The 26716-nt window shown below is 35.2% G+C and overlaps 1 protein-coding gene across 3 annotated transcripts; it reads left to right on the top strand.

Moving 5' to 3' along the window:
* ZDBF2 (zinc finger DBF-type containing 2) lies at positions 1–26716 on the top strand. 3 transcript variants are annotated; one of them, XR_015714912.1, is made up of 7 exons: positions 1–81; positions 4629–4685; positions 5377–5450; positions 6528–6630; positions 11425–11555; positions 14434–23461; positions 24617–26716. XR_015714912.1 is itself a non-coding variant. In XM_087819625.1 (7 exons), exons 4-7 carry the CDS (start codon positions 6571–6573, stop codon positions 21506–21508), a joined length of 7155 nt encoding a protein of 2384 aa, XP_087675751.1. In that variant the 5' UTR covers positions 1–81; positions 4629–4685; positions 5377–5450; positions 6528–6570; the 3' UTR covers positions 21509–26716. The 3 variants fall into 3 exon arrangements, 2 of the variants coding, with proteins under 2 accessions (XP_087675751.1, XP_087675750.1); XM_087819625.1 differs by having other exon boundaries at positions 14434–18154; positions 18266–26716; XM_087819624.1 differs by having other exon boundaries at positions 14434–26716.

Raw genomic sequence — 26716 nt, 5'->3', positions numbered from 1 at the left:
AACCGGAATAGGAAGGGAGCGCACCCACCGGTCCTCGGCCTCCACCGGGGCCCGGAAGGAATCCGGGCGGCCTCCACGGAGGTGAGAACGGCGGCGGCGGCGGCGGGGGCGGGCGCGGGCGCGGGCGGGCCGGCCGAGTCGGCGCGCAGCCCTGGCGACGCCCGCGGGCTCCGTGCGCGCGGCCGGGGGTGGGGCCTGCTCGCCTCGCGCCCCGGGCGCCGTCTTCTTCCCGGGGGACCCGCGGACCGCTCGCCAGGCTCCCGCGCCCGCTTCGCAGGTCCTCGGCTTCCCCTCGCCCAAGTCCCTTCCCGGCCCTCCTGCGCGAGCGGGGCCGGCGTCTCCGGGCCGGGATCGCGGCGGCTGGGGCGCGGGGTGGAGGTGGGGCGCGGGCTGCCTGGTGCTTCTGTCGGGGGCCCGGGGTCGGAGGGGCTGGCGGACGGGGCTTTGGGCCGGAGCCCGGAGGGGAGGGGGCCCCCGCGGAGGTCGGCGTTAGGGCTTGGGACCCGCGGGGACTTGCACGGGCACCTGTGGGACCGAGATCGGGAGCCACCTGTCTACAAAATCCCCTTCCCCCCGTGCCCCGCGCTGTGGCCAGCGGCCCCCGGACCTAGGCCTTCACTAGCCTCCTCCGATTAGAATTTGGGAAACGTTAGGTTTCTTGTTTTGTTGGCTTTTTTTGGTTAACGATCATTTTACTATCGCCGTGCAACAGTTGTGTAAATCTGGTCAAATTACGCCGGCGTCACTACGTGCTCCTAAAAAGGCCGTTTCCAGCTCCTCACATTGTCCGACGGGATGATTCTGGTAGCGCGTGGAAGAAATGCGTAACGAGATACTGGCTCTCAAGGAACTAAAACGTTTTTTACCCCCCAGAATTGAATTTCATATATGTATATTTTATAGCAAATATGTACTAATAGGAAAAAAACCCACTGAAAAAGCCCATAGCAACCTCATGTTCAACAGTGAGTCACTGTTAACAATTTGGAGTTCATAAATTATATTCGTGTGTTGCATGTTTGGGGTACTGATATGATCTTTTTGTACTTAATACATCGAAGACTTTTTCTATATCGATGTTTAAACATCCCTCCACTGCCTTCTCAACTTGCACTGATTTAGATCCAAAGCGTGGTAGGCAGTGATTTTCTCCCTGCACCTTGGCCAACGGTCAGCCTTAGTAAAGACACTCGTTAAAGATTTGATAAAGTATCACTGTAATGGCCAAGATAGTGGATGGAAAGAAATTGAATTAAGGGTAACAAACAACCATTTTCTATAAAATATTGTTTGCTCTGCTTAAGAATTTGAGGCAGTGTTTTTACAAATTGCAGTTTTCAATCCATTGGTAAATTGTGAATTAACTTGGTGAGTCGTAACTAGCACTTAAAAGAAAAAAAGGAAATAAAATAGCATAGAAAATACCAGAATGCTTTACATTACGCATCATGAAGGTATTGTTTTGCAAAACTGTGTGTTCGTGGGTGCCTTCATGTGTACCTACGGGAGCGTACTGGATTGTGGTATAAAATGTATTGCTTTCTTGTGCCACGATATTTAATTTTGAAAGTCACTAATCCAAGATACTGACAGCACTCATCTCAGTGGGAGCAGTGATGCATTTAAGCTAAATATTAGCTTTATTTTACTCTTTTCTTTGGAATATGTGACAGTGTTTATTGCAGCGAATTAGATTTCTAATTATTTGCTTTCACCTAATATTAAAATAAGTAATTAGCATTCCCGAAAATACAGAGAGGAAGCATTTTATAACAGTTAAGAGGATAAGAGCATAAACTGCTAGGGTCAAATCCTAGCTACACTGGTTATTGGTTTGTGACCTGGAACAAGATACCGCTGCTTTTCTCTAAACCTCAGTTTCTTAGATTTGTAAAGTAGGAGCTATTATAACCCCAACCTCATGAGGCTGTTTGATACTCAGATGAAATAACGCTTGTAAAACTGTTGACATAGTGCCTGGGTCAGATTAAGTACTCACTAAAAGCTAGCTATTATTATTTTAATACGACTGAATTGAGGTGTCCAGGATAATGCTTGTCACCAGAGCTACACCAGCATAAAGTGGATAATACAGAAAAATGGGAAGTTGAAAGTCAGTTTAACATTGTAAAGAAAGAGACACTGAATTACAATTAAAAAAATATTATTTGGCTATTGTTTTGTGATTGCTTCTTAATCGTATCCGTATTCCTAGAGGTAATTTAAATTATTTTATTCAATAGACCAACTGCCCTTCTTTGTCTTTTCTAGTAAATCGGTGTCTGTCAGGCTGTTGACAAATATTTCACACAGGGATTCTGGATTTTGTTAGCTTTTATTTCAGCACCAAAGTGAACTTAAGAAACGTACACACTACAGCTCTGAACTAATTTTAACAAAACAGGTACAGGTCTCAGGTGTGCAAGAAATAGCCTCAAAAAAACACACAAAACATTTTTAGTTTTTAAAGTCCTTTCAGACAATTCAGTCTCTGTTCACTGCCCCAGGTAGCTTTATGCAGTTTTTAATGTTACATAAACCAATGAAATAAGAGTGTAAGCATTGTCATTTTATAGCATTGTTATATTTATGAAAAATAAATTGAATGCTTTGGACTAAAAAAAAGGCATTTACAAAAATACTTAATTGGGTATGACAACTTTAAAAGGTTGGACAAAATCCTAAACAATCGTAAAGGTGCTCTCAGTTTTGAGTCTGTCTTTTTAAAGTTTTTGTTCTGCTTTAGAGAATGAAAATGGAAACTTGTTGAGTGTAAGGGTTTTGAAAGAATGAAAAAAAGATGACTTGGAACTCTAGCTGTCCTATGTACAAAAAAAACAACCTCAGTGAAACAAGCCTAATTTGACCTAAAACCTATATGCAATTCTATATTTTAAGTTAGATAAAATAGTAAGATTATGTGTATATGTATTTTTTAAATCATCTTACTGGCTAATTTTTTAGAAGTTCACCAATTATTGGTTTCTGTCAGGTAAGAGGGCTTTTATCTTACACTAATAAAATGAGAGAAATACTATGCAACTATTAAACATTCTGTTTTGGAATTATGTAATATATAGAGGTGCTCTATCATGTATGGTTAGGTGACAGAGGAGGCTACAGAATAAATAGATCAAATCTATTCCATGTTTATAAAAACATGTTTAGAACAAAGAAGAATATATGGCAAATGTTAATTAATGGTGGATGGTGGGGTTGTGGCTGATTTTTATGCTCTTTATTTCTTTAGTTTTATACTTTTATTATAATAAGTATGCTTTACTTTCATAATAAAAATAAAAGCAGTTTTTTAAAGAAAAAAATTTGTGTTTTCCTAATTTGCAAGCATAATGGGACTAAATTTTTGTTTTAAGGGATAACTGATTCTTTGAACTTGAATATTTTGGGTATAAATTAATTTCTCCAGTATTTTAGGAAGCGGTGCTGAATAGTTTAACAGTTATATTCCTTACCTTGTGAAAAGCTCCTTTGAGTAGGAAAGAACCATTGTTCCAGAATTTTCTTAAAGTACTCTTTGAGTATAATACATTGCTTTCCAAAATATTACCATACTGCCTAAAAATATGGTCTAGAGTCTTTAGTCTGCTTTTAAACCCTATCATGTCAAAACTCAATCTACTCTTTTTGCTTTATTGCCTCTTAAATTCTTAAATGAAACCTTAGCTCCATCTGAACTTGTCAACTTAATATCTCCAAATATACATTGTGCTTTTCCTGCCTTTGTACTTTTGCTTTTTTGAACTTGGAATATCTTTTCCTGACCTTTGTGTAAGCAAATTCTACCTATTTTCCAATTTCCAGTTAAAAAAAACCTCGTATCTACTGTGCATCCTGACCCCTCTGGTTAAAACCTATTAGCAGTTATTATTTGTGCTTAGGCATTTCTCAGATACCACTTGGTATTTTTGCATTAATTTCTCAATTCCATTTTAAACTTCTTAAGGGCAAGAAAGCTTGTCTATCCCTTAAAGCTTCTACCTTGAAACCTTACACAGGATAGGTGCTCAATATCTATTCCTTCAATATACAGGGTGTCACCAGCTCTTTTGAGTTAAAGCATTGGCATTTTTTGTTAACCAGCAATTCTGGGCAAGAGTCAACACTTTGTCCACAGCTGTGTGGAAAAATAAAAAAATTGGTAATTTGGCTGAATTTTCAATAGAGATGATAAAGAATTGACAGTATCTTTCATTAAAACTAACACAGGAGCTAGGAGTTGGGCAGTTAGTGCAGAGCCTAAACTGAATTTCAGATAAATATCTCTTTTATAAGTTTCTCATGAAGCTTATTTTGGGTTTGATGGTATCTTTGTTCCTAACCTTAGAGGCACGGTTTTGCCTTACATTCTTTTAAAGCTGCTGTTCTCCGACCCCAGAGATCTGATGTATTTGATGGGGGTCATATGGGCTATCACAGTTAGTCTGTTCCAGAGCGTCTTAGGAGGCCATGTGGAGTGCTTTGTGTTCAAAAGTTAATATTTTTTCTTCTTATTATTGGAAACTTAATTGTGTCACTTTTTTAACTTAAATATAACTGGGAGGTGTTTATTTGACAAATGGTAGACACTTCTGGAGCTTATCTTTTAAGAAGATTGTTTTAATTTACAGATGATTGCCGGGACTAATACAGCTGATGAAATAAATACCTGCCCTTTTCTGCTGAAGGTAAATGATTTGCTACTTCTTAAAAATGTCAGGTACCAGTAGAATTCAGAGTGCAACATAACATAATCCTGGACCCCAAAGAAATGATCCCTTTAAGTAATAATTTTATTAGTACATAAAAAAGGTGATATGTTATTGGTTCAATCTATATCAGAAGCACCCGGGAGCGTTTTAAATATGCATGATATGCATCGGCCTGTCTCCTCACCTTCGGATTTTAATTCAGTAAGTTTTTTCAGTGGGTCATAGCATGTGAGTTTTAAAAAAATACCAACAAGTGCTTCTGATTCATTGTAGCTCATTGTTGTAGCATGTATATGACCTTAGAGATGATGGAAATGGCAGGTAATAATGCCTTGGGAGTTGAAGAACATACGGGTTAAAGATTTAAAAAATATTTAAAGCATTTAAATTTTGTGTATGTGTGATATTAGACTCATACTTTCACTTTGCCTTTCATTCAGTGAATGCTTTAATTGTATTTTAAATAAAGCACAAAAAGTTTTTTATTCAATGACTTTCATAGTTTAAGTTTAAGAAGTTCTAGGGTTCTCTCAATCTGAAAATGTTCATATCTATAAGTACAGCTTAAAGCTTGTTTCATTTGTTGCTTCAGATTACAAATGAAGTAAATTAATGGAAATAAAACCACATTGTAAGTAAATAACTTCTTATATATTCTTTATTTCAGAGGCTGGTTTAATTGATTCACTTTCCTCCTAAGTGTGGGAAGTAAAAAAGTCAAAGTTTCTCAAAAAGTTATAGGTAAGTGAATGTTACAGCATTTTCACGATGAAGCTTTTTTTCTATTCTCATCTTACTGGTTTTAAGGTTCTGATACCATTTTTTAAACATTGATTTTAATAAGTAAACTTTTCCTGTTGGAGGGTCATCCCATCCTTCTTATCAGAAATATTCCTAACACTTGTAGAATCATTCTGTTATGTATTTAACATACAGTGTTTAAATAATTAGAATTAAAAATGTGATAAAATTGTTTCTTCCAATTCTATTTTAACATTAAGAAGATGCAGCAGAAACTGCGTTGTATTGAATTTGTTATTTAAAATAATCATAAACTATATACACATTGTGTTAGTGAATGCATTGGCTGTGTATCAAAATTACTTGGGAATTAAAAAAAATTCTAAATTCTAGACTCTGTCTCAGCTCTACTAAGTCAGAATTTTGGGGGATGACTTTGTTACTCATTCTGATTTGAAAACCGCTGCAGTATGCAATGTTGAAGGAGTATAGTTTTAAGGGGTAGAAAATCGGAAACTGTTTGTAGAGAAACCTCATTACACCACTTGGGGGGAAAAAGTCCTTATTTATTTGGTTTATGTAATTATCAGAGAGAAATGTCTTGCGTTTGTTATTTTGATTTTTAGCAACTTTGTTGGGTAAATTATTTTAAAATCTGTCTTTTTCTGGACTCAGCACAAAATACAAGTGGTATCTTTCCTCTCAGGACAGAGAATTAGATGTTATATATGAACTGGCAATTCAAGTAATCTGGGATTTTGTATAGAAACATGGGAAAATTCATGCGCTTCATTGGTGTAGAGTAAATATACTATAGTAACAACTTAGAAATAGTAATTTGTCTTTAAATGGAGTATGATATTCTTCAATACTGTATCAGTCCTAATAATGCTATCATCTCCACTCCAGGCTCACTGATTGATTCCAGAGCTCAGGGAAAGAAGCCTATCTATTTCCTTAATTGTGAGATATAAGGGTGGTTAGGACTCAAGAATGAATTTCTGTTCTCTGATATCATCATAGTACTTTCCTTGTGATGGTAAGGAATTATTGTGATTTTGCTGTTTTTTTTTCCAGTTTGAGCATTCAACGACAGTACCTTTTGACTTTGATCTTCAACATGCAGGGCAGACAAGGATATTGCAGCTATTGCTGTGTGCCCTATACTAATCTGGATCAGGTGAGAAGATCGTATTAATATGGTTACTATACCTCAAAGGACTTAGTAGTGACTTCCTCTTCTTTCACATTTTATTCAATTTATTTATTCACTCCTTGAATAGATCATAATAAGAACCTACTAGTTGATAGACACTTGTTTAAGGTTCTAGGGATGTGACCATGAACAAAACCAGGTCCCTTTATTTATGAAGCTTACATTAAGATACAATAAAACAGAAAATAGTCATATAAATTTAGTACATAATACGTCAGATTGTGATAAATATTATGAGGGAAATTAAGGGAGGGAGTTTAATTTTAGGTAGTGTGGCTAAGTAAGGCTGGGATTTGAATGAAGTGTGGGAGCCAGGCTTGCTTTTCTCTGGGGAAGAATTTCTAGGTAGAGGGAAGATAGAGCAAGCACAGACATCCTGAGACAGATGGCTGGTTGGCATGCTAACCAAAATCCAGCAGGCCATTGTGGCTATAGTAGAGGTAGGGTGTGAGGTGGGCGTGGGTGTTGAGTGATAGGCAAATAATTCAGAGCATTAGATTCTGTAAGACATTCTAAAATAAGGTAAGGACTTTGAATTTTATGCTTTGATGCACAAAAGTTTTATAAATTTTGCAATAGTTGAATTTAACTTCTTTTCCTTTTGCTGCTTATGTTTTGGGTGTCATCAAGATTGCCTTATCCAAGGTCATGAAGATTTATGCCTGTGTTTTCCTCTAAGAGTATTATAGTTTTGGCTCTTACATTTAGGTCTTTCATTTACTTTGAGTTCATTTTTCTATATGATGTGATTTAATTACCTCTTAAAAGCCCTATGTCTAAATATAGTCATATTGGCAGTTAGAACTTCAACATAAAAATTGCTTGGGGGGAGGGTAACAGAATTTAGTCTTATAAACAGTTACAATTGACTAAGTTTCAGATTTTAAACCAGTTTTGCATTCCTGGGAAAAATTTCACTTGATCATGGTGTAAATCCTTTTTATATGTTACTGGGCTTGGTTTGCTAGTATTTTGTTGAGTAGTTTTGCATTTATCTTCATAAGGGAATTATGTCATAGGTGAAACTATAGTATAATGAAGTTCTGGTTCTACTAGTGCTAACTGTTTCACCTTATATCAAACACAGGTTTATATTTATAATGTGTAAAATTTCTGCTGTTTGGTAGCATTTGCTTTGTTTAATTATCTAATATTAATCACTTAAATTCACACTAAGGAAAAGTTTTTATTATTGTAATTTCCATACCTCCACCTTTTAAAAAAGAAATACTTTTTTAATATTGGTTATAAACATGAAGCAGATAATAAATCTCAAAGCTCTTTTTAATATTTTTCTCAAATTATATCATCACTTGACTGGGAGATTATTTGTTGAACCTTTGATAATAATAAAACACGTTAACCCTTTGACAAGTTTTATGCAGTAAGCTTTCATATAATTTTTTTGCTTGAAGTTTAAAATAATTTTTAGACATTTGGATATTCCTGCACTAAACTGACATTTTAAAAGACTGTTAATGACAGCCAAGGTAATTTGTACTGACTGTAAAAGCTTGAAAATATATGTGTGTATAGATACATATTTTTACTTCAAGGCTTTGGAGAACTATTAAGGCAGTGAAGAAATAAGGGGCTCAGATGCAGCTGAATATTCAACAGAAACAGTGGAAGCCAAAAGAAAGAAAATAACACTACCTTAGAATTCTGTATTTAATAAGTATATCATTTAAAAAAGAAGGTTCAATAAAAACATTTTCAGAAGACAAGAATTAAGGAAATTTGTCCAGCAGACCCATACTAAAGGAAATAGCAAAAGTAGTTCTTCAGGTAGAAGGAAAGTAATTCCAGTTGGAAGCTCAGAGAGATAGGAAGGAATGAAGAGCAATGGAAGGGTAAATACGTAGGCAATGTAAATGACTAATGTCTGCCCGGCCGGCGTGGCTCAGAGGTTGAGCATCGACCTCGGATCCGGGAGATCGCAGTTCGATTCCTGGTCAGGGTACATCCCTGGGTTGCAGGCTCAACCCCTAGCAGGGGGCATGCAGGAGGCAGCTGATCAATGACTCTCTCATCATTGATATTTTTCTCTCTCTCTTCTTCTCCTTTCCTCTCTCTGAAATCAGTAAAGGTATATATAAAAAAAAAAAAAAGACTAATGTCTCATGGGATTAACAGCAGTGGCATATAAATTGGAAAGAAAGTAAATTGAGTTAATTGTTGACTTTGCATTGCTCAAGAAGAGAGTAAAGTAATGAGTAATTTTAGACTTTGATAGGTCAGGTTGCTTGATATAATCTCTTACCACTAATGGAGCAGAAAAAGAATCTAACTACCATAATAGAAAGGGACAAATTGTAATAATAAAAAATAGTTCACAAGAAGGCAAGGAAGAAGGGAAATAGGGACATTGTATTAGCAAGAATAATAAAAACAGATTTAAAAATAAAAACAAAGATTAAATCCAAATGTATTAGGGGAAAATAGATTTGATGCTTGCATTAAACTATATGCAATATTTTATTAGACATCCAGTCAGATAAATAAGGAAAGGAAAAGAAATAAAATGATAAAAATTAGGTAAGAATAAATAAAACTATTATTTGCACACTATGTGAAATAGGAAATTCTGAAGTTACCTAGATAAACAGAATTGAGTTAAAAAGGCTTGTTGGGCCAACATAAAAAGAAATTGTATTTTTATATACAAACATAACACAGAAAATGATTTAAAAAAAAATAGGTATGCCCTGGCCAGTGTGGCTAAGTTGGTTGGGCATCATTCCCTGCATGGAAAGGTTGCTGGTTTGATTCCAAATAGGGGGCATACAGGAGGCAGCTGATGGGTGTTTGATTCTCACATAGATGTTTCTCTCTGTCTCCCTCTCCCCTTCTCTCTCTCTCTAAAAATGAGTAAAAAAAAAAAAAAAAGATATTTACAACAGCTTCAAAGGACACAATTCTTAAGGAATAAATATAACAAAATAAGTGTATGATCTTTATAAAGCAAATTATAAACATTGAGAGAAATTTAAGAAAAATTACATAATTGGTGTGTTATACCATGTTCATGGATTAGAAAAATAAATATTGTAGCCCTGCCGGGCATGGTTCAGCGGTTGAGTGTCGACCTAGGATCCAGGCGATCGGGGTTCGATTCCCGGTCAGGGCACATGCCCCGGTTTTGGGCTGCGGCCAATCAATGACTCTCTCATCATTGATGTTTCTCTCTCTCTCTCTCCCTCTCCTTTCCTCTCTCTGGAATCAATAAAGATATATTTAAAAAAAGAAAAAAAAAGAAAAAGAAAAAAAAATAAATATTGTAAACATGTCAGTTCTGTCCAAACTGGTATTGATTCAATGACCTTCCAGTAAAAATTCCATCAAATTTTTAAAATGAAAACTCTAAAAATTTGTATAGACATGCAAAAGGCTAAGAAGAAGCAGAATACTAATCTTAAAGATGAGCAAAGTCAGAGGATTTACTGTAGCAGATATCAACTTTTAAGCTATAGTCATTAAGACAGTGGTGCCAAGTTAGGAAGACCATGGGAATAAACCAGAAACTCCAGGAAGAGACACATACATGCATATTTGATTTGTGACAGAGGTCGCATTAAAGAGCAGTGACGACTACTATACTTTCATCAATAAATGATCCTGGTTCAGTTGGATATCCATATGGGGGGAAAATGAAACTTTATTACTAAATCATCCTGGATATAAAAATCAATTCCAAGGACATTATAGATGTAAATATTGTAGGTAAAACAATATAGCTTCTAGAGACAAATAGGTGAAAGTCTCCATGACTGCGATAGGAAAAGGTTTCCTAAACTGGTCACAGGAAGCACTGACAAAAAAATTGGTAAACTGGACTGCAGCTAAGAAACAATAGAAGATGATTAGGAAAGCAAAAAGGTACCCTGTAACTCTTGGATGTACTTTATGTGGGTACACACCAGTAAAACTTTATTTATGAACACACACATGCACAGACACACAAAGTGAAAAGGCAAGCCACAGAGAGGGAGATAATACTTGAAACACATGTAATTGAACAAAAGAGCTCATGTTCAGAATAAATATTTTCTATAATTTGTTTAAAAAAGAACATCTATTTGAAACAGAGGAAGAGACTTGAAACAGACACATCATGAAAGAGGGTTATCCACATGGCCAGTAAATATGAAAAGCTATCACAAATACTGTAAATTAAAGCCACAGTGAGATAATATGAAAACCCCTCTACAATAGTAAAAATTAAAGAGACAATATCAAGTGTTGATGAGGAAGTAGAGGAATGGAGACTATGATACACCACTGGTGAGGGTATTAATTGGAATAACCCCTTTGGAAGATTAGTCATCAATGAGTACTGATCATATGCAAACGTCATGACCCAGATGAAAGCATACATGTGATTGTTGCATTTCCTAAAACGTAATAGTTCGCTATGTTATTAAAAGTCTTTGTATTATTATAGGTAGCTGCATGATAATTTAAGGATTTGAGGAGATTTTCAGCTTTTTTGTTATGCTGTAATAGCATCATTTTTTGCACAAATCACCCACATTTAAGATGATTCTCTTAGGAGAGATTTAGAGATATGTAATTATTATATCTAAGGGAAAGATAATTTTACAGATTTTAGATGCATATTTTAGAATTGCTTTATAGAAAGGATATTTCAATTTATACTTCTACCAGGGGTATATATATAAATGAATCCATTTTATGAAACTCTCACTACTGAATATTACCCATTTAAAAATACTCAAGTTTCTTTCTTCTTTATAGCATATGTCCAGTCCTCAGCATATGTACTTGACCACACAGAATAGACAACGGATGGGTGGTTCCAATAGTTTGATGGAACGTTTCTTGCAGGATGTACTGCGGCACCACCCATATCATTATCAAGAAAGCAGGTAAATTAACAGTGGGATAATATGAGTACATAGTTATTATATGTCATAGTAGATATTTGTGTTAATGTTTCAGTACTTCTTAAAGTGCATCTTTGAATCTGGGAATATAATGTGAAATTTTATCTAGTAACTTCCCTTTGCAATTATTTTTTAAATTTTCCCTAGCTAAAGTAGCACATTTCACTATAAAAGTTCTGGACTGTATAATGCTTCTTTCCCAATAAAAGTTCTAGGCCAATAAATAATTATATATCAAGATATTTTATAATTATGTCAGGATTATAGCACGGGAAAAATGTGGCAACAAAAATCGCTTTTAAAAGACTAGCCACAGGAAAACTGGTGACAGTAAGGCTGGTCAGTTTTGTGTATTTATAAAACTGGTGTTTAGACATACACACCAATAGTATATGAGAGTGCTCCTTTCTTGTCACTCCTGCCAGCACTGGGATTATCAATCTTTTTTGTTCTCCCTAACATAATAGGCCAAAAAAGTGTCTCTCTTTATTTGTAAGTAAAATGGAACTTCTCTCTTTATGTAATTATTAGACATATATTTATCCTCTGAATTGTTATAATACTTTGCCTGTTTTTCTATTGAATTGTTTGTATATTTTGAATTTGTATGCAATATTTATGTATCCTATGCCTTTGTATTTTAAATGTGTTGTAAATGTTTTCTCAGAATTTGTTTTATGTCTTTCAATTGTGTATATCTCTTATGATACAGAAATTAAACATTTTGATATAATTAGATCTAAGGGGAATTTCCCTTCATGACTTTTTTCATGTCTTTTCTTATGCCCTTGTTTCTTCTTTCAAATACTTTTAATCTTCCTGGAATTTTAAAAATATGTGCTGTGAGGCAGGACTTCTTATTTTTTATAAATGTGTATTAATTATCTCCACTGGTATAAAATGTCATCTGCAACATAAACTAAATTCCTAAATTTGCGTATCTGTATATTTGATTTTGAATACAGTTGTTTTCCTTGAGTTGTTTAATCCCATGCCAACACCGCATTATTTAATTATGTTTATAAGCTTTCTAAATTGTACTTTTAAAAAAATTTCTCTCTTGCCTTCATGTCTGGACAGTTTAGCCTTCTTAAAAATCAGCTCTTGCTTTATTTTTGTTTCCTATTTTTTGGTTTTTCTTTTTCTTAATTTATTTCCTCAACTCTTTTTGGGGGAGGAATTTGGTTATTCTATCTTCTTGAATTAGGTGTTCATTTAGTTAACTTCTGTTTACTAATTCTTTTTTTAATGGAAGGTTTAAAAGTGTGAAGTTTCTATTTTGACGTCTCATAGATTTTGATATATAGCTTTGCTGTAATTATAGATAGTTTAAAAAATTTCCCTTTTAAGCAAAAGAGTTTCAGAAAAGCGTGGTTTTTAACTTTTAGTCATTAGATTTTTGGAGGGCTTTTTTGTTGTAAAATTAGTTTTAAATGAGTATAAATACAGATGATGATTTAGTTGTTAACTTTAAACACACACACACAAATATCGATGCAAATCAAAGCATATAAATGAGGATTCCTAACCTTTTTGGAATTTTGCTATTTTTTGTATTTTATGATTCTGCTTGTCTGTCTTTTCTTTCTCTCTTTTCATAGCCAAATGATACAAAATTGATTTTATTTTGAGAACGTTGTGAATGTTTAAGACAAATGGAGATACTCTACTAGGGTTCTGAAAAACTAGGGCAAAGTGATTATTGTACTGCAATTTTATTGATTATGGTTCAGAGGTATGAAAAATTATGGAAATTTTTTGCCCATCATGATACTATTTTGATACCAGGGTTAACATTTTTATTTTACAAATACCAAAAACATTATCTTGATATTAATTGTGATATTTTTTTATGGGAAAGAGAACAATAGTAACAGCTATGACATGTTTAAAAAAAGTTACATGTGGACAACACACGTATGCATATTCTCTCAGGCAATTATGACGTCTCTCAAATTTAAAAACGCTTAATAAAGGTATTTTTTAGGTGTCAATATATTTAAAATTTTTTATTTATCATTTTAAATGGACTATTTTTAGGTAGTTTTAGATTTACAGAAAAATTAAGATAGTGCAGAGAGTTTTTATATATCCCCTCATCCAGTTTCCCTATTAATAACATCTTACATTAGTATGGTACATTTGTTACAATTAATGAACCAATGTAATACATTAACTGAATTCTATAGTTTACTTAGATTTCCCTAGTTTTTGCTTAATGTCTTTTTGTGTTTCAGGATCCCATCCAGGATAATCATATTACATTAACTTGTCCTTAGACTTCTCTTGACATTTTCAATTTTAATAGGCATTGCCAAATTGTTCATAGAGATTAATCTATACTCCTGCCAATAATGTATTAAAGTGTCTGTCATTGCACCTTTGCCAAAACAGTGTGTTAAAATAATAATAGTTAATATCTGCGAATGATTACTGTTTTCCAGGATTTAAAAAAAATGCTCTTTACATGTAACAACTAATTTATTTCTCAAAACAGTCTCACAAGGGAAATATTATTATCTGCTTTTTTTGGAGGAGGAAACTAAAGCCTAAAAGGTTAAGTAACTTGCATTAAGCTTTTTGCTATTTACTGCTCTGATAACTGAAAAATAATGTATGACTTTACATTTTTCTTCTGTTTAGGAGCCACTTCTGTTTATTGAGTAGCAATTGGTGGAGCTACCTCCATCTGCACTGATTACTTTCCTGAAATGCATTATACAGCCTTGTGTGATTGGCTTAATTCTTTATCCTCTAAGAATCTGACCCAGGATAAAAAGAAAACAACATTGTGTCTTTATTTAAATATTTTAAACAGTAATATTAGAGTATTTTTATGATTTTCCCCTTTTCTTTTTAGATCAAGACAAAATGAGAGACCTCTTAGGAATAATGCGGCACCTTCTGAAGTGGTTCCAATTGATGATTCTGTTTCTGAAGAAATGGCTAATAATGCTACTGGAGTCAGAGGAGAGATAGCCACCAGAAGTTCTGAACCTATTGAAGAGTTGTATTCTAGACCTAGTAAATCTCAGGAATGTATACAGGGTGTTCCAATTCGACCTTCAGTTATTCAAAAATTGGAGAAGGGGCAACAGCAGCCCTTGGAATTTGTTTATAAAATTGGGAGTGGCTTGAAAGAATTTAATCCAGTAGGTGTTGGTCAAGATACAAATAATGGAAAAAACCTATTATGTCCCTCAGTGATTTCTACTGCTCCTGCTCGTCATTTACCTGAAAGTTCTTATGCTCGACCAGTTATAACTAGTACTACTAGCTTACCACTAGTGGCCAATTTGGATTCAGGTAACAAATGTGATCCAAACAAAGTTGACAGATATCTTGAACAGCGAGACGGGGGCTCTAGAAATCCTATGCTCTCATCCCATCTAGAAACTTCTTCACTTTTACATCTGAAACCTAAAGAATCAAATACAGAATCTGTATGTATAAATTCAGATAAATTGATTATACAGGAAGATGTAAAATCTCGGGGTAAAACTTTGTCAACTGGCTTTAAATCTCATACATTAATGGGTACTGAAGGCTCCTTAAAAATTGAATCTCTTTCCAAGTTAGCAGATAACCCAGCAATCAATCTGAATAAAACTGATATGCCTTCTAATAAAGGAATCTTTGAAGGTGCCATTCCAAAGCACCATGAGAAATTCTTTCCTAATATGGATCATACCCAAGAAAAAAAGCATTTGGTTTTTAACAAGCCAGCCTCTTTGGAACAGAAAAACGCAGTGAGTTCTAAAATGGAGTTTGCTTGTGGCTCTCAGTCAGTGTCTGTTCAACCTGAAGCGGCTGTACAAGACCTTCAGAGTGAGGAGCAAATTGACCAAGAAGATAAGACCTATGAGTCAAGAGGTTCTGAAATGAGTTTTGATTGCAGTTCCTCTTTTTATTCACTAACTAACCAATCTAAAGTGACTGCCAAAGAAACAAACCTTTCAAAGGAAGGATGTGCTGATTTGCAGCATAAGAATAATAAAGCTTATGTTTCTGAAATAAGTTCTGATTGCAATGGCCCTCTTCAGTTGGCTACCAACCGAATTCAAGTGATTGTTAAAGGCATTAGTGTTCAGAAGGCAGTGCGTGTTCGCCTGGTTGATGAAAGCTATGATTCTAGTGATTCTGAGATGAATTTTGATGGTGATACCTCACTTCAGCCAACTGATGACTATGCACAACAGCCTGCAAAAGAAGTAGACCTTCCTAAGGAGGCACACATTGAATTGGTGGATAAGAACTATGGATCTAGTAGCTCTGAAATAAGTGCCGATTCTGTTTTACCACTTCAGTCAGTGATTGACCGACTCCCAGTGACTGTCACTGAAACAGAACTTCAGAAGAAGGTTCACACTGGCTTGGTTGATAAGAACTATGGATCCAGTTGTTCAGAAACAAGTTTTGATTGTGATGTACCTCTTCAGTCAGTAATTGTCCATCCCAAACTGGCTGTCAAAGAAAGAAATCTGAAGGATAGGCCTGTCTACCTGAAAGACAACCACAAATCCAGTAGTGCTAAAGCACATCTTGATTGTGGTATCTCTCCTGAGGCAGTGACTGATGAACCTCAGAGAGCTGCTGAAGAAATAAATCTTCCAAAAGAGAAGAATGACCTTGTGGATATGAACTGTGAATATTATAGTCCTGAAATGAATATCCACTCTGATGCTCAATTAGTGGCTGATCAACCTCAGACAGTTCAGGAAGTAAACCCTCAAGAAGTAGCTGTTGACCTGCAGAATAAGAGTGCTAAATCTAGTGTTTCTGATCTAAGTGTTATTTCTCATGCTTCTCTTTATCAGTCAGCTAATGAACAACCTCATGGAGCTCTGGGCGAAATAAATATGAAAGAAAATGTTGACATGGAAGTTAAGAGCTATGGGTGCTCCAGTTCTGAGTTGACTTTTGATTCTGATCCCCCTCTTCAGTCAGTTCCTGAGCATTCTGAGCTGAATGTTGAAGAAATAAGAAAAAAGCACATTAACCTGGAAGATGAGAGCTGTGGGTCAAATAGTTCTGAAATAACTTTTGATTCTGATATTCCTCTTTGCTCAGCAGTTGACCAGTCTCAAGTAGCTGAGGAGGAACATACTGATCAGGAATATAAGAAGAATGAAACTTGTGTTTCTGAAACAGTTTTTGATTCTGATATACCTCTTCCTTCAGGGACTGATCAACCTGAAGTAGCTGTTAAAGAAGTAATCATTCAGAAAGAAGACTATGTACCCTTAGGAAGGAAGAATGATGAACCCAGTGGTTCTGAAATAAGTTTGGATTCTTATGTCCCTCGTCTTTCAGTGACAAATTCTTCTGGAGTACTTGTTAAAAGGCCGACTCTTCAAAAAGAAGAACAGGTGCCCTTTGAAAGTAAGGAAAATGAACCTAGTGTTTCTGAATTAAGTCTGAATTATGATAGTTTTCATTCAACAATTGGACATTCTCAAGATCCCATTAAAGAAGTAGACCTTCAGAAAGAAGAGCACGTGCAGTTAGAAAACAAGAGTAATGAACCTAGTGTTCCTGAAATCAGTTTGAAATCTTATATTTCTCATTTAGTGACTGATCATCCTGACAGAGCTGTGAAAGAAATAAATCAGAAAGAAGAACGAATAAACTTAGAAGATAAAGGTAATGAATTAAGTGTTTCTGAAACAAGATTGGATTTTGGTATTCCTCTTCAGTCAGTGATTCAAAGAACTGATGTAGTACTTAAAGAAATGTGGCTTCAAAAAGAAAAGCATGCTAAATTCAAAGGCACAAGTCCTGAATTTAGCAGTTCTGAAATAAATTTGGATTCTGATGTCTCTCATTATTCAGTGACTGAACCTCAAATAGCTGTTAAAGAAATTAATGTTCAGAAAGAAGAATGTGTTTTAGAAAACAAGAGTGATAAATATAGTGGTTCTGAAATAATTTTGGATTCTGATGTCCTTCCTCAGTCGATGACTGAAAAACCTCAGATAGCTGCTTTGGAGGATGTCCATGTTGACCCAGAAGATGAAAGTACTGAATCTAGAGATTTTGAAATAAGTTTAGATATTGGTCCCCCTCATCTGTCAGTCACTGAGAAATCTCAGCTAGCCCTTTTAAAGGAAAAACATGTTGATCTGGAAGACACAAGAAGGGAACCTAGTGATTGTAAAGTAAATTTTGAGTCTGATGACCCTCTTCAGCCATTGACTGAACAATTTCAGGAAGTGACTAAAACAACAAACCTGTGGAAGGTAGAGGATAATGGCCTAGAAAAAGTCGATAGACCTAACGATTCTAAATTAATACAGGATTCTGATGTTTCTCCGCGGTCTGTGCCTGATCAACCTGAAGCAGCTGTTAAACAAATAAACCTTGAGAATGAAGGTCATGTGTACTTGGAAGATAATAACAGCCAATATAGTAGTTCTGAAATGAGTTTGGATTCTGACTTCTTGGTTCAGTCAACAGTTGATCAATCTCAAATAACTATTTTGGAGAAGGAGCATATTGAGCTAGAAGATAAACACAATAAATCTTGTGGTTCTGAAATAAGTTTTGACTCTGATGACCCTCTTCAGTCAGTGGCTGACCAGGTTAGAGAAACTGTTAAAGAAATAAGCCTTTGGAAGGATGAAGATGTGGAAGAGAAGAGGGATAAATCTAAGGGTTTTGAAATTATGTATGATTCTGATGTCCTTTTTCAGTCAGTGGCTGGCCAAACTGAGGAAATTGTTAAGGAGATCAACCTCTGGAAGAAGCCTGTAGACTTGGAAGGTAAGATTGTCGAACCTAGTGATTCTAAAATAAATTTTGACTCTAATGAACCTTTTCATTCTGTGGCTAATGAAATTCAAGAGGCAACTACAGAAATAAATCTTCTGAGGGAGGGACATGTTTATCTACATGATAAAGGCTATGAACCCAATGATTCTGCAGTGATTTATGTTTCAAATGTCCATCTTCAATCAGCAGTTGAGCAACCACACATTTTGGAAGAAGAACATGTCAATTTGGAAGATAAGAGCAATGATCTTTGTGTTCCTGAAATAAGTTTTGCTTATGATGATCCTCTTCAGTCTGTGACTGACCAGCTTGAAAAAGCTGTTGAAGTAAGTCTTTGGAAGGAAGACCATATTTACCTGGAAGATAAGGGCTATAAATTAGGTGATTTTCAAATAAGTTGTGATTCTGATGCTCCTGTTCAGTTAGTGGTTGATCAATCTCCTGTGGCTGTCAAACAAATAAACTTGGAAAAGGAGGATCATAATGACCTAGAAAATCAGAACTGTGAACCTAGTGTCTCTGAAATAAAATGTGATTCTGGTATTCATCTTCAGTTAGAAGTTGACCAACCTGAAATGGTTTGCAAAGAAATGAACCTTCAGAGGGTAGTGCATCTTGGCATGGAAGAAAAGACTAGTGATTCTGATATAATGTCTGATTCTGATGTCCCTCTTCAAATAGTAATTAATGAATTTCAAGTGTCAGTCAAAGAAGCAAATCTTCAAAAGATGCTGCTTGTGGACCTGGTGACTGGTGATAGTGATTGTGAAATGATTGCTGATTCTGATATTCAATGTCAGCCAGTGATTGACTCACCTCAAGTGACTGTCGGAGGAATTGACTGTATAAATGCAAAAAGTTTTGCTCTAGAAGGTGAGTGCTATGACTGTTGTGATTCTGAACTAGGATATGTTTGTGAAGCCTCTCCTCAATCAGAGTCAAACCAATCCCGAAAGACATTCAAAGTGGTAAACCAGAAGAAAGACTACATTATTCTGGAAGAGTCAGCCTGTGAGTCTTACGGTTCTGAAGTAAATTTTCAAAATGATGCCTCTCATCAGTCTATGACTTACCAGTCACCAGGGTCTGACAAAAAAAAGGCAAAACATATTGATAAGAGCTGTGAATCTAATAATCCTAAAAGAAAATATAAAGGGAAAGACACTTCTCAGCCAGCGACTCGTCAACTGCAGAAAGCTGAAAAAGTAGACAACATTTGGAAAAATCGAGAAACTAGTGGCCTAAAAGATAAGAGCTGTGAAGGCAGTGTTTCTGCAATAGATTGTAATGCCTCTTCTGAATCAGCGATTCTTCAAATGGCTGATGAAGATAACCTTTTGAAGTCAAAACATACAGATCCAGAAAGTAAGAGGTGTGAACCTAGTGGTTCTGTGGTGAGTTTGCAGTGTGTTCCCTCTCATCAATCTGACGCTGACCAGCCTCAAGAAGGTGTTAAGAAGGTGTCTTTTAACCTGAAAGAAGTGAACCATGATTCCCATTCAAGCTCTGTTCCCAAGGTTGATTCTGTAAGGAACCTGAAAAAAACAAGGGAGGCCATAGAAGATAATACTGATGAACCAGTTCTTGAAGCCTTGCCTCATGTCCCTCCTTCATTTGTGGGGAAAACATGGTCTCAAATAATGAGAGAAGATGACATGAAAATTAATGCTCTTGTGAAGGAATTTAAGGAAGGTCGTTTCCACTGTTACTTTGATGATGACTGTGAGACCAGGAAAGTAAAAAAAAAAAATTTGAATGAAGAAAAAAAGATGACCTCGGCTGACCTTAATGATACTGCTTTCATTCAAGTCCTGTTAGACTGTGATTATAATATTGATGACTTTTCAGTAGCCTTAGATAAACCTAGCCATCACCCTACAGAAAAGAGGCCTTATGAACAAACATGGCGAGTGGCTTCTAGATGCCAGGCTGTAAAAGTCAGCCATGGAACTCAAACCAATCTCATGAGTTACTTAGTGACAAAAAGAATAAGTGGACAAGAGGAAGACTCGCCAACACTGAAGCGTTTACTTTTACACAACGACAGAAAACCAAAAAAAATCGAAATTGGAACAGTTGAATTTCTTGAATCATATACTAACATTTTGAAGCCTTTGCACCCCAATGCCTTAGTCTATGTTCTTTCTTCAAATATTAAGCTGAAGGAAGGTGAATCCTTCAACTTCTCTAAAATAAGGCGCCGTAGCGATAAAAACAATCAGGACTTTAGCATCCAGTACAAATACAAACAGAGTTCCTTTAATTATTATGACCCATTGAATAAACAAATCGTGATTAATCCTCCTCTGAACATAGAAGTATCAGAACCTGACAGGAATAACTGGGTTCAGATTCATTTTAGTGACCTGAACTCCAGTGCAGGAGATGACGATGCTCATGTACAAAGCTCTACTTCAGCGCCTTTTATGACAGTGTCAGTAAGACATGAATTAATGTCACACCAGGGGCCCAGTGGGTCTTCTGTGTTTCTGGCAAAATCAGAGACCTTGAATTCTGGTGAAGTTCCGAAGAAAAGTAATTTCCAGTTAACTCTCTTAAATGGTGATGCTGCCAAAATCTCGCCAAAATCAGTGAGAAATAAGTATTTAGAAAGTAAAAAGAAAGTTCAGAGAAGGAAGGCGACAACTGATAATAAGCCAGGTTTACTTAAAAAGGTTTACAGACCAGTTATTCTCCAGCAAAAATCCAGAATCACATCAGAAAAACAGTCCATTTGGATTCGGACCAAACTAAATGATATAATTAGAAAGTATATTTCAAAATACTCTGTTTTTTTGCGTCGCAAATATCAGTCCAGGAGGGCTTTTATTGGAATGCAACTTAAGAAGACAAAATCTGATGTCAGTAGGTTCGAGAAGGCAAAGAGACCAGCTAAAATACTTTCGAACTCAGTTCCATCAACTGGTGCTGAAGAGCAGTTAAGAGCTATAAAGAGCTCTTATCCCAAGCAATGTGTGCAGGATTCTTCCAGCATTGTAGGAACTAAGAGGAATGGTAATAAAAAACGCCCGAGAAAAAAGCAAAAAAAGCGTCGTAAGCCTGTTAGAATATATGAATTGAGAAGTTTATATTCTCAGGTGCCATATACTGATAGAATGATGACTCGACTATTACACAAATTGTTGCTCAGTAAGGTCAACTAGAACTGTTTGTGTTGAAGGTTGTTGAGGATTCAGGACTTCAATTGAAATATATTTGGTAATTAGTGAACATAGCTCTCCCAACTTTGGCAAAAAAAATTAACCTTCAACTATTTTGCTACAGACATCATTTTTCAGAACTTTTATATTATTTTAAAATTAGTGTTTAAGGTCCTTTTTGTTAAAGATTCAAAAGACCCTTTGTCCATTTGCTATAGAAGAACTTCATCTTAATTTATGTCACATAATTTAGCACAGTATATATAATTTTCTCCCCCAAATCAAGTCGTCCTCATTTATTCTTTATGATTGTATTTCATGTCAGCAGGTTATAATATTACAAGAATTAATATGGCAAACATTTATTGCTATCTTATTTTTACTTTTCAAAAATGGGAACAATGAATGTGTACTTATATTCAGTGTGTTTCAGAGTGGCACTGTTAATATTGTATTCTGACTGGATAATTAAAAAGAAGAAACTTATAATCTCAACTTTTGAGTGAGGTCGACTTAATCACAAATGAGATATAATTTATCTTTCTTTTAAAAGCATTCCAGATAATAAGATTCCATAATCTTTAATCCAGGTTTAAAAAACTGCCTGGTAATTTTATATACATAGCACAAACTCCTTCTGCTTTATTTAAAATGGATCTGCAAGTCTCTAACTTTCCACATTTCAACACGCACATATACAATCTCTGTAATATACAATCTGTTTTCCTTTAGCATTATTGTATCTTAAGGGGAAAGTGATCTTGCCAGTGTGAGTATACTTTTCTGTCACCTTTATTCCCCTGCACCTGAAGGGTTGGTGGTTTGATAGGAGAATCCAGGTTATTTTATGGCCTTATCGCTTTAAAATGTTTTAGGCACTACCATATTACTTTTTAATAGCTTGAGCTGAAATTATTGGTTTGGTAATTTGGGCAGACCACTGATTGTTGTCATTAACCAATTATTTATAATCTTGATATCAGAAAAGATCTAATAAAATTGACCCCTCAAGTGGGGGCTGGTTTTGCAAGTGAGAAAGTATGTATTTGTACATTATTTTGGTTTTCCTTAAACTTGTTATTTTTTTGTTGTTGAACTGAATGAATGAATGAATGGGAAGCATATCCTGTTTTTAAAATATGTTTTTATTTTTAGAGAGAGAGGAAAGGGGAGAGATAGAGAGAGAAACTTTATCGATGAGAGAAAGATCATCGATCAGCTGACTCTTGCTCCCCCCCACTGGAGATCGAGCCCAAAACCCGGGCATGTGCCCTGACCAGGAATCAAACCGGTGACCTCTTGGTTCCTGGGTCGATGCTCAGCTGCTGAGCCAGGCTGGCCAGGCAAACATGCTAACCATTTTAATGATCCAATAGAAGATGTTAAGATACGCAGATTAGGTCTGAGATACTCAGAATATGTTTAGATCCTTTATTCAGGGACACTGCTTGAGCTAGTACAGATGTGTCCAATAATCCTTAAGCCAAGGATTCTGGATTCTTTTGTATCGTTAATGTTAAAGGAAAACATGAATTTCAACTCTATTGTATAAACCATATTTCATTGAAACTATATCAGTGTACCATGATTTCAGAGATAAAAGTGTGTTGTTATCTTAGAATTAATGAAATATAGTGTTGTAACAGTTGATTTCTAAATGTAGTTTTATTTCAGGGGCCATTATTTAACCTGTGCGTATGTTATGATGGTGTTATGTTCTGATTTCTTTACTTCTAAATTTAAAGCAGTAATTATGTTGAAAAATGGACAAATGTTTATATTTTTAGTGGTAAAGCAACTTTAACCTTGCCTCATATAAAAATACTTTAATTTCCTTTCTTAAAATATCACTGTGGATTACTGGCTTAAAATAATTCTCCAATTTTAATTTAGGAAGAATACTGTCCTACTGATTAGGAAGTAAACAAGAAGCTAATATATAAAAATATTCTACTTGTGAGTATTGGTGTCTTTTTTTCTACAAAGTAGATGTATAATTCCCTTAAGTGCTATCAGTAGGCATTCTGCATACTTTTAATGTAAATTTAAAAGCTAGGGATCATATGGAAATAATGTACTGTGTAATTATGATATATCGTATCTGTTGTGATTACATCATGCAAAGAGGACAGTTCTTATCATTCAAATGATCAAACACAAAAATTCACTAGCTTTTTCACATTGGAAACTCTTCTAAGTTCCATTTTTTTGAGAGGAAAAAGGTTTATATTTAAAAATTTATATTACTAAAAATATTAAAATACACAGTACTGATGTTTTTTAAAACATTTTGGAAATGTTTACTTAAGTTCTTGTAATCATTATTTTAGACAAGCTTAAAAACTTGAAATTGTAAAAATTATAATTTCAGTTAAATTAGAAATGAGTTGTTTTCAGAATTTGGTAGGTTACAAGATGTGCCCCTTTGTCAAAATACGCTTCGGCTTCATTTGCAGATTAGATAAAACAGTTGGATGTTTTTTGTGTATTCAAGAGTGCATTAATTTCTTTTAATAGTGAAAATTGAATTACCGCCACAATGAATATTTTATTAATCTTGTACTCGTTCAGTATCTTGCATAGATTTTTATTATAATTGTCCCAAGTTAAGTAGTATGTGGACAATATTGTGTAAAGTGTGTTTGCATTTGTGCATTTAAATTATTTGTGTAAGTAGGGCTTTGAGTGACACTTTTTTGGTAAAGAGAAGCTATATTTAAATATTCAAACAATTATATATTTCCATGTAAAATTAATGTGAAGACTAATGTATTTTTTATAATGCAATCTAAAGAGTAAATTTGTTTTCAAAGTTATCGAGATAAAATTTATCAAATATTGAAATTTGTCTCTACTTTCTCATGTAAGGAAATTTTTCTGGGAATACTTAAGGAATTAGAGAGTAATGAAAACAAGCTCATTTTATAAATGGTCTTAGAGATAATAAGAGAATGTAAATGTTGATGCTGGTGAGACAATATTGTTTAACCAAAGATATACAGGTTATGTTCAATGGAGTAGTTATTTCAAAAGATTAAAATTAAGCAAGTATTTACTTGTCTGGTGGAGTGGTGGTTAGCAACTTTTCACTTTGTATACCTGTATTTAAAGAGTCAATGGACAGGATTGAGTTCTGGAGGCAGTATCTATATCACTATTTGACATCTGATGGGAAGAGACCTTTGATTCCTCCAGTACCATAGTGTATGTTATGAAGGACAAGAAAACATGGAAGAGTGTATGTATGTCAATGAGGTAGGTGCCTTTGGCCTCAGCAGTAGTGACTTCTGGGTTTTTTTGGTCCAAGATTATATTAAGATGAATGACAGCCTGCTCTATAATAAAAAAATTACTAGAGTAAAATTATAAAATGGAAGTCCCGTATCCATAAAGGACTTTTATGTATAGAAAAAATGTGGAAAGTACTGAAAAATTATGTAATTAGGGAATTGCACATCAAAATGTCAACTTTCGAAGATGAGAGGCTGAGGAAGAATCTCAACATTTCCTTATACTTTATTTAGGTCCTAAATATTAGGGAAATAATACATTTAGTGTGTTTCCTTTGTTCTTACCATTTATGTGTATATTTTAAAAGTTCTCCCAATGTATTTTGAGCTATTTACCTTGATTAAGGAATAGGTCTAGGTTGAACTATAGTTTGTTGCTGAATCTTTTTTTAAATTCTAATCCGAGGATATGTTTTTATTGATTTTTAGAGAGAGAGGAAGGGAGAGAGAGACAGAAACATCAATGTGAGAGGGAAGCATCCATCAGTTACCTCCCACACGTGCCCTGACTGGCGATTGAACCTTCGATCTTTTGATGTACAGGACAACGCTCCAACCAACTGAGCCACCTGGCCAGGGCTGTTGCTGAATCTTTAAATAAGTATGAATTGACTTTTTTCCTATATCTGTAATTTATTACATGCATGTTATGTTTTTACATGCATTTTATTTTTTAAGTTTTTTAGCTGGACATGTGTGTGTACATCTTGAACCCTTACTAAGTGCCAGATATTGTTCTAAGCTTTTACCTGAATTATCTCATTTGATCTTCAAAGAGCCCCTGTAAGTTAGGTACTATAGTTGTTATGAATAGCAAATGAGAAAACTTGAGGCATGAGCCTCAATTTTGGGATTACAAATAAATTGTTATGTACTGTAATCAAACTGGGATTACAGCTAATCCCCATTCCCATCCTCAGTCCCAGGCCACCAATTACCTTCTGTCCTTACAGTTCAGCCTTTTCTGGACATTTCATATAAATGGCATCATGCAATATGTGGTCTTTTGTGTCTGGCTTTTATTTACCATAATGTTTTTGAGGATATTTCTTGTAGCATGTGCCAGTATTTTCTTTTTTATTGCTGAATAGTATTTACAATTAGTTTTTAATAAAGGGTAACAGAATGCAGGTCTTCTGTTAACAAATATGATTGAAGCTGTTAGGCTTGAGGCTCATGGTTTGTTTATACCTCTCATACCTATTGTCCGTGATTACTACCCCAGTTCCTAGGCCAGCCGGCTATCTGCCTTTTTGAGTGCTCTTATCTAATACTTGAATGCTTTATGCTTCCTCTGACTCTTACTCCCTTTACTGCCCATCTTGGCATTCTTTTTTACTGTGCTTTGTGAATTCTCATTTTTAGTGTCAACACATTACTTTGTGTTCTCAGTCCTTTCACAACTGATTGCTTGCAGGTGACCGAGTGGAGAATCATATCCAGGTTGCCCATTATCCTAATCTACTTGTGCTATAGAGCCAGGAAGTATTGATGGTACTTGTCATGGTGGACGTTCTTTCTTAAAATTACTCTCCTATATTACCACCATCACATCACCAAAATCCTTGATATAATTAACATCGATACGCTATAACCCTCTACTCTATATACCTTATTTGGATTTTATAGATTGTCCCAAAATGTCCTCTGTAGGTCCAGAATTTGATCCAGCATCACACACTGTTAAGACTTGAGTTTCTATCAGTGTGGAGCAGTTCCTCAGCCTTTCTTTGTATTTAATAACTTGACATTTTGAAGTGTACAAACCAGTTTCTTTGTGGAATGTCCCTCAATTTGAGTTTGTCTGGTGTTTCTTTATAATTAATGCTTTTTGTGGTGGGGGCAGTAATTTTGTGGACTTCTCAGTGTATCATAACAGCAGCCATGTGATGTCTGTTTGAATAAAAGTGGTGATTAAAGA

Source organism: Miniopterus natalensis, chromosome 8, assembly GCF_054644295.1.
Source record: "Miniopterus natalensis isolate mMinNat1 chromosome 8, mMinNat1.hap1, whole genome shotgun sequence".
In the NCBI taxonomy this organism is placed as follows: Eukaryota; Metazoa; Chordata; class Mammalia; order Chiroptera; family Miniopteridae; genus Miniopterus; species Miniopterus natalensis.
This window is presented reverse-complemented; position numbering and strand designations above follow the sequence as displayed.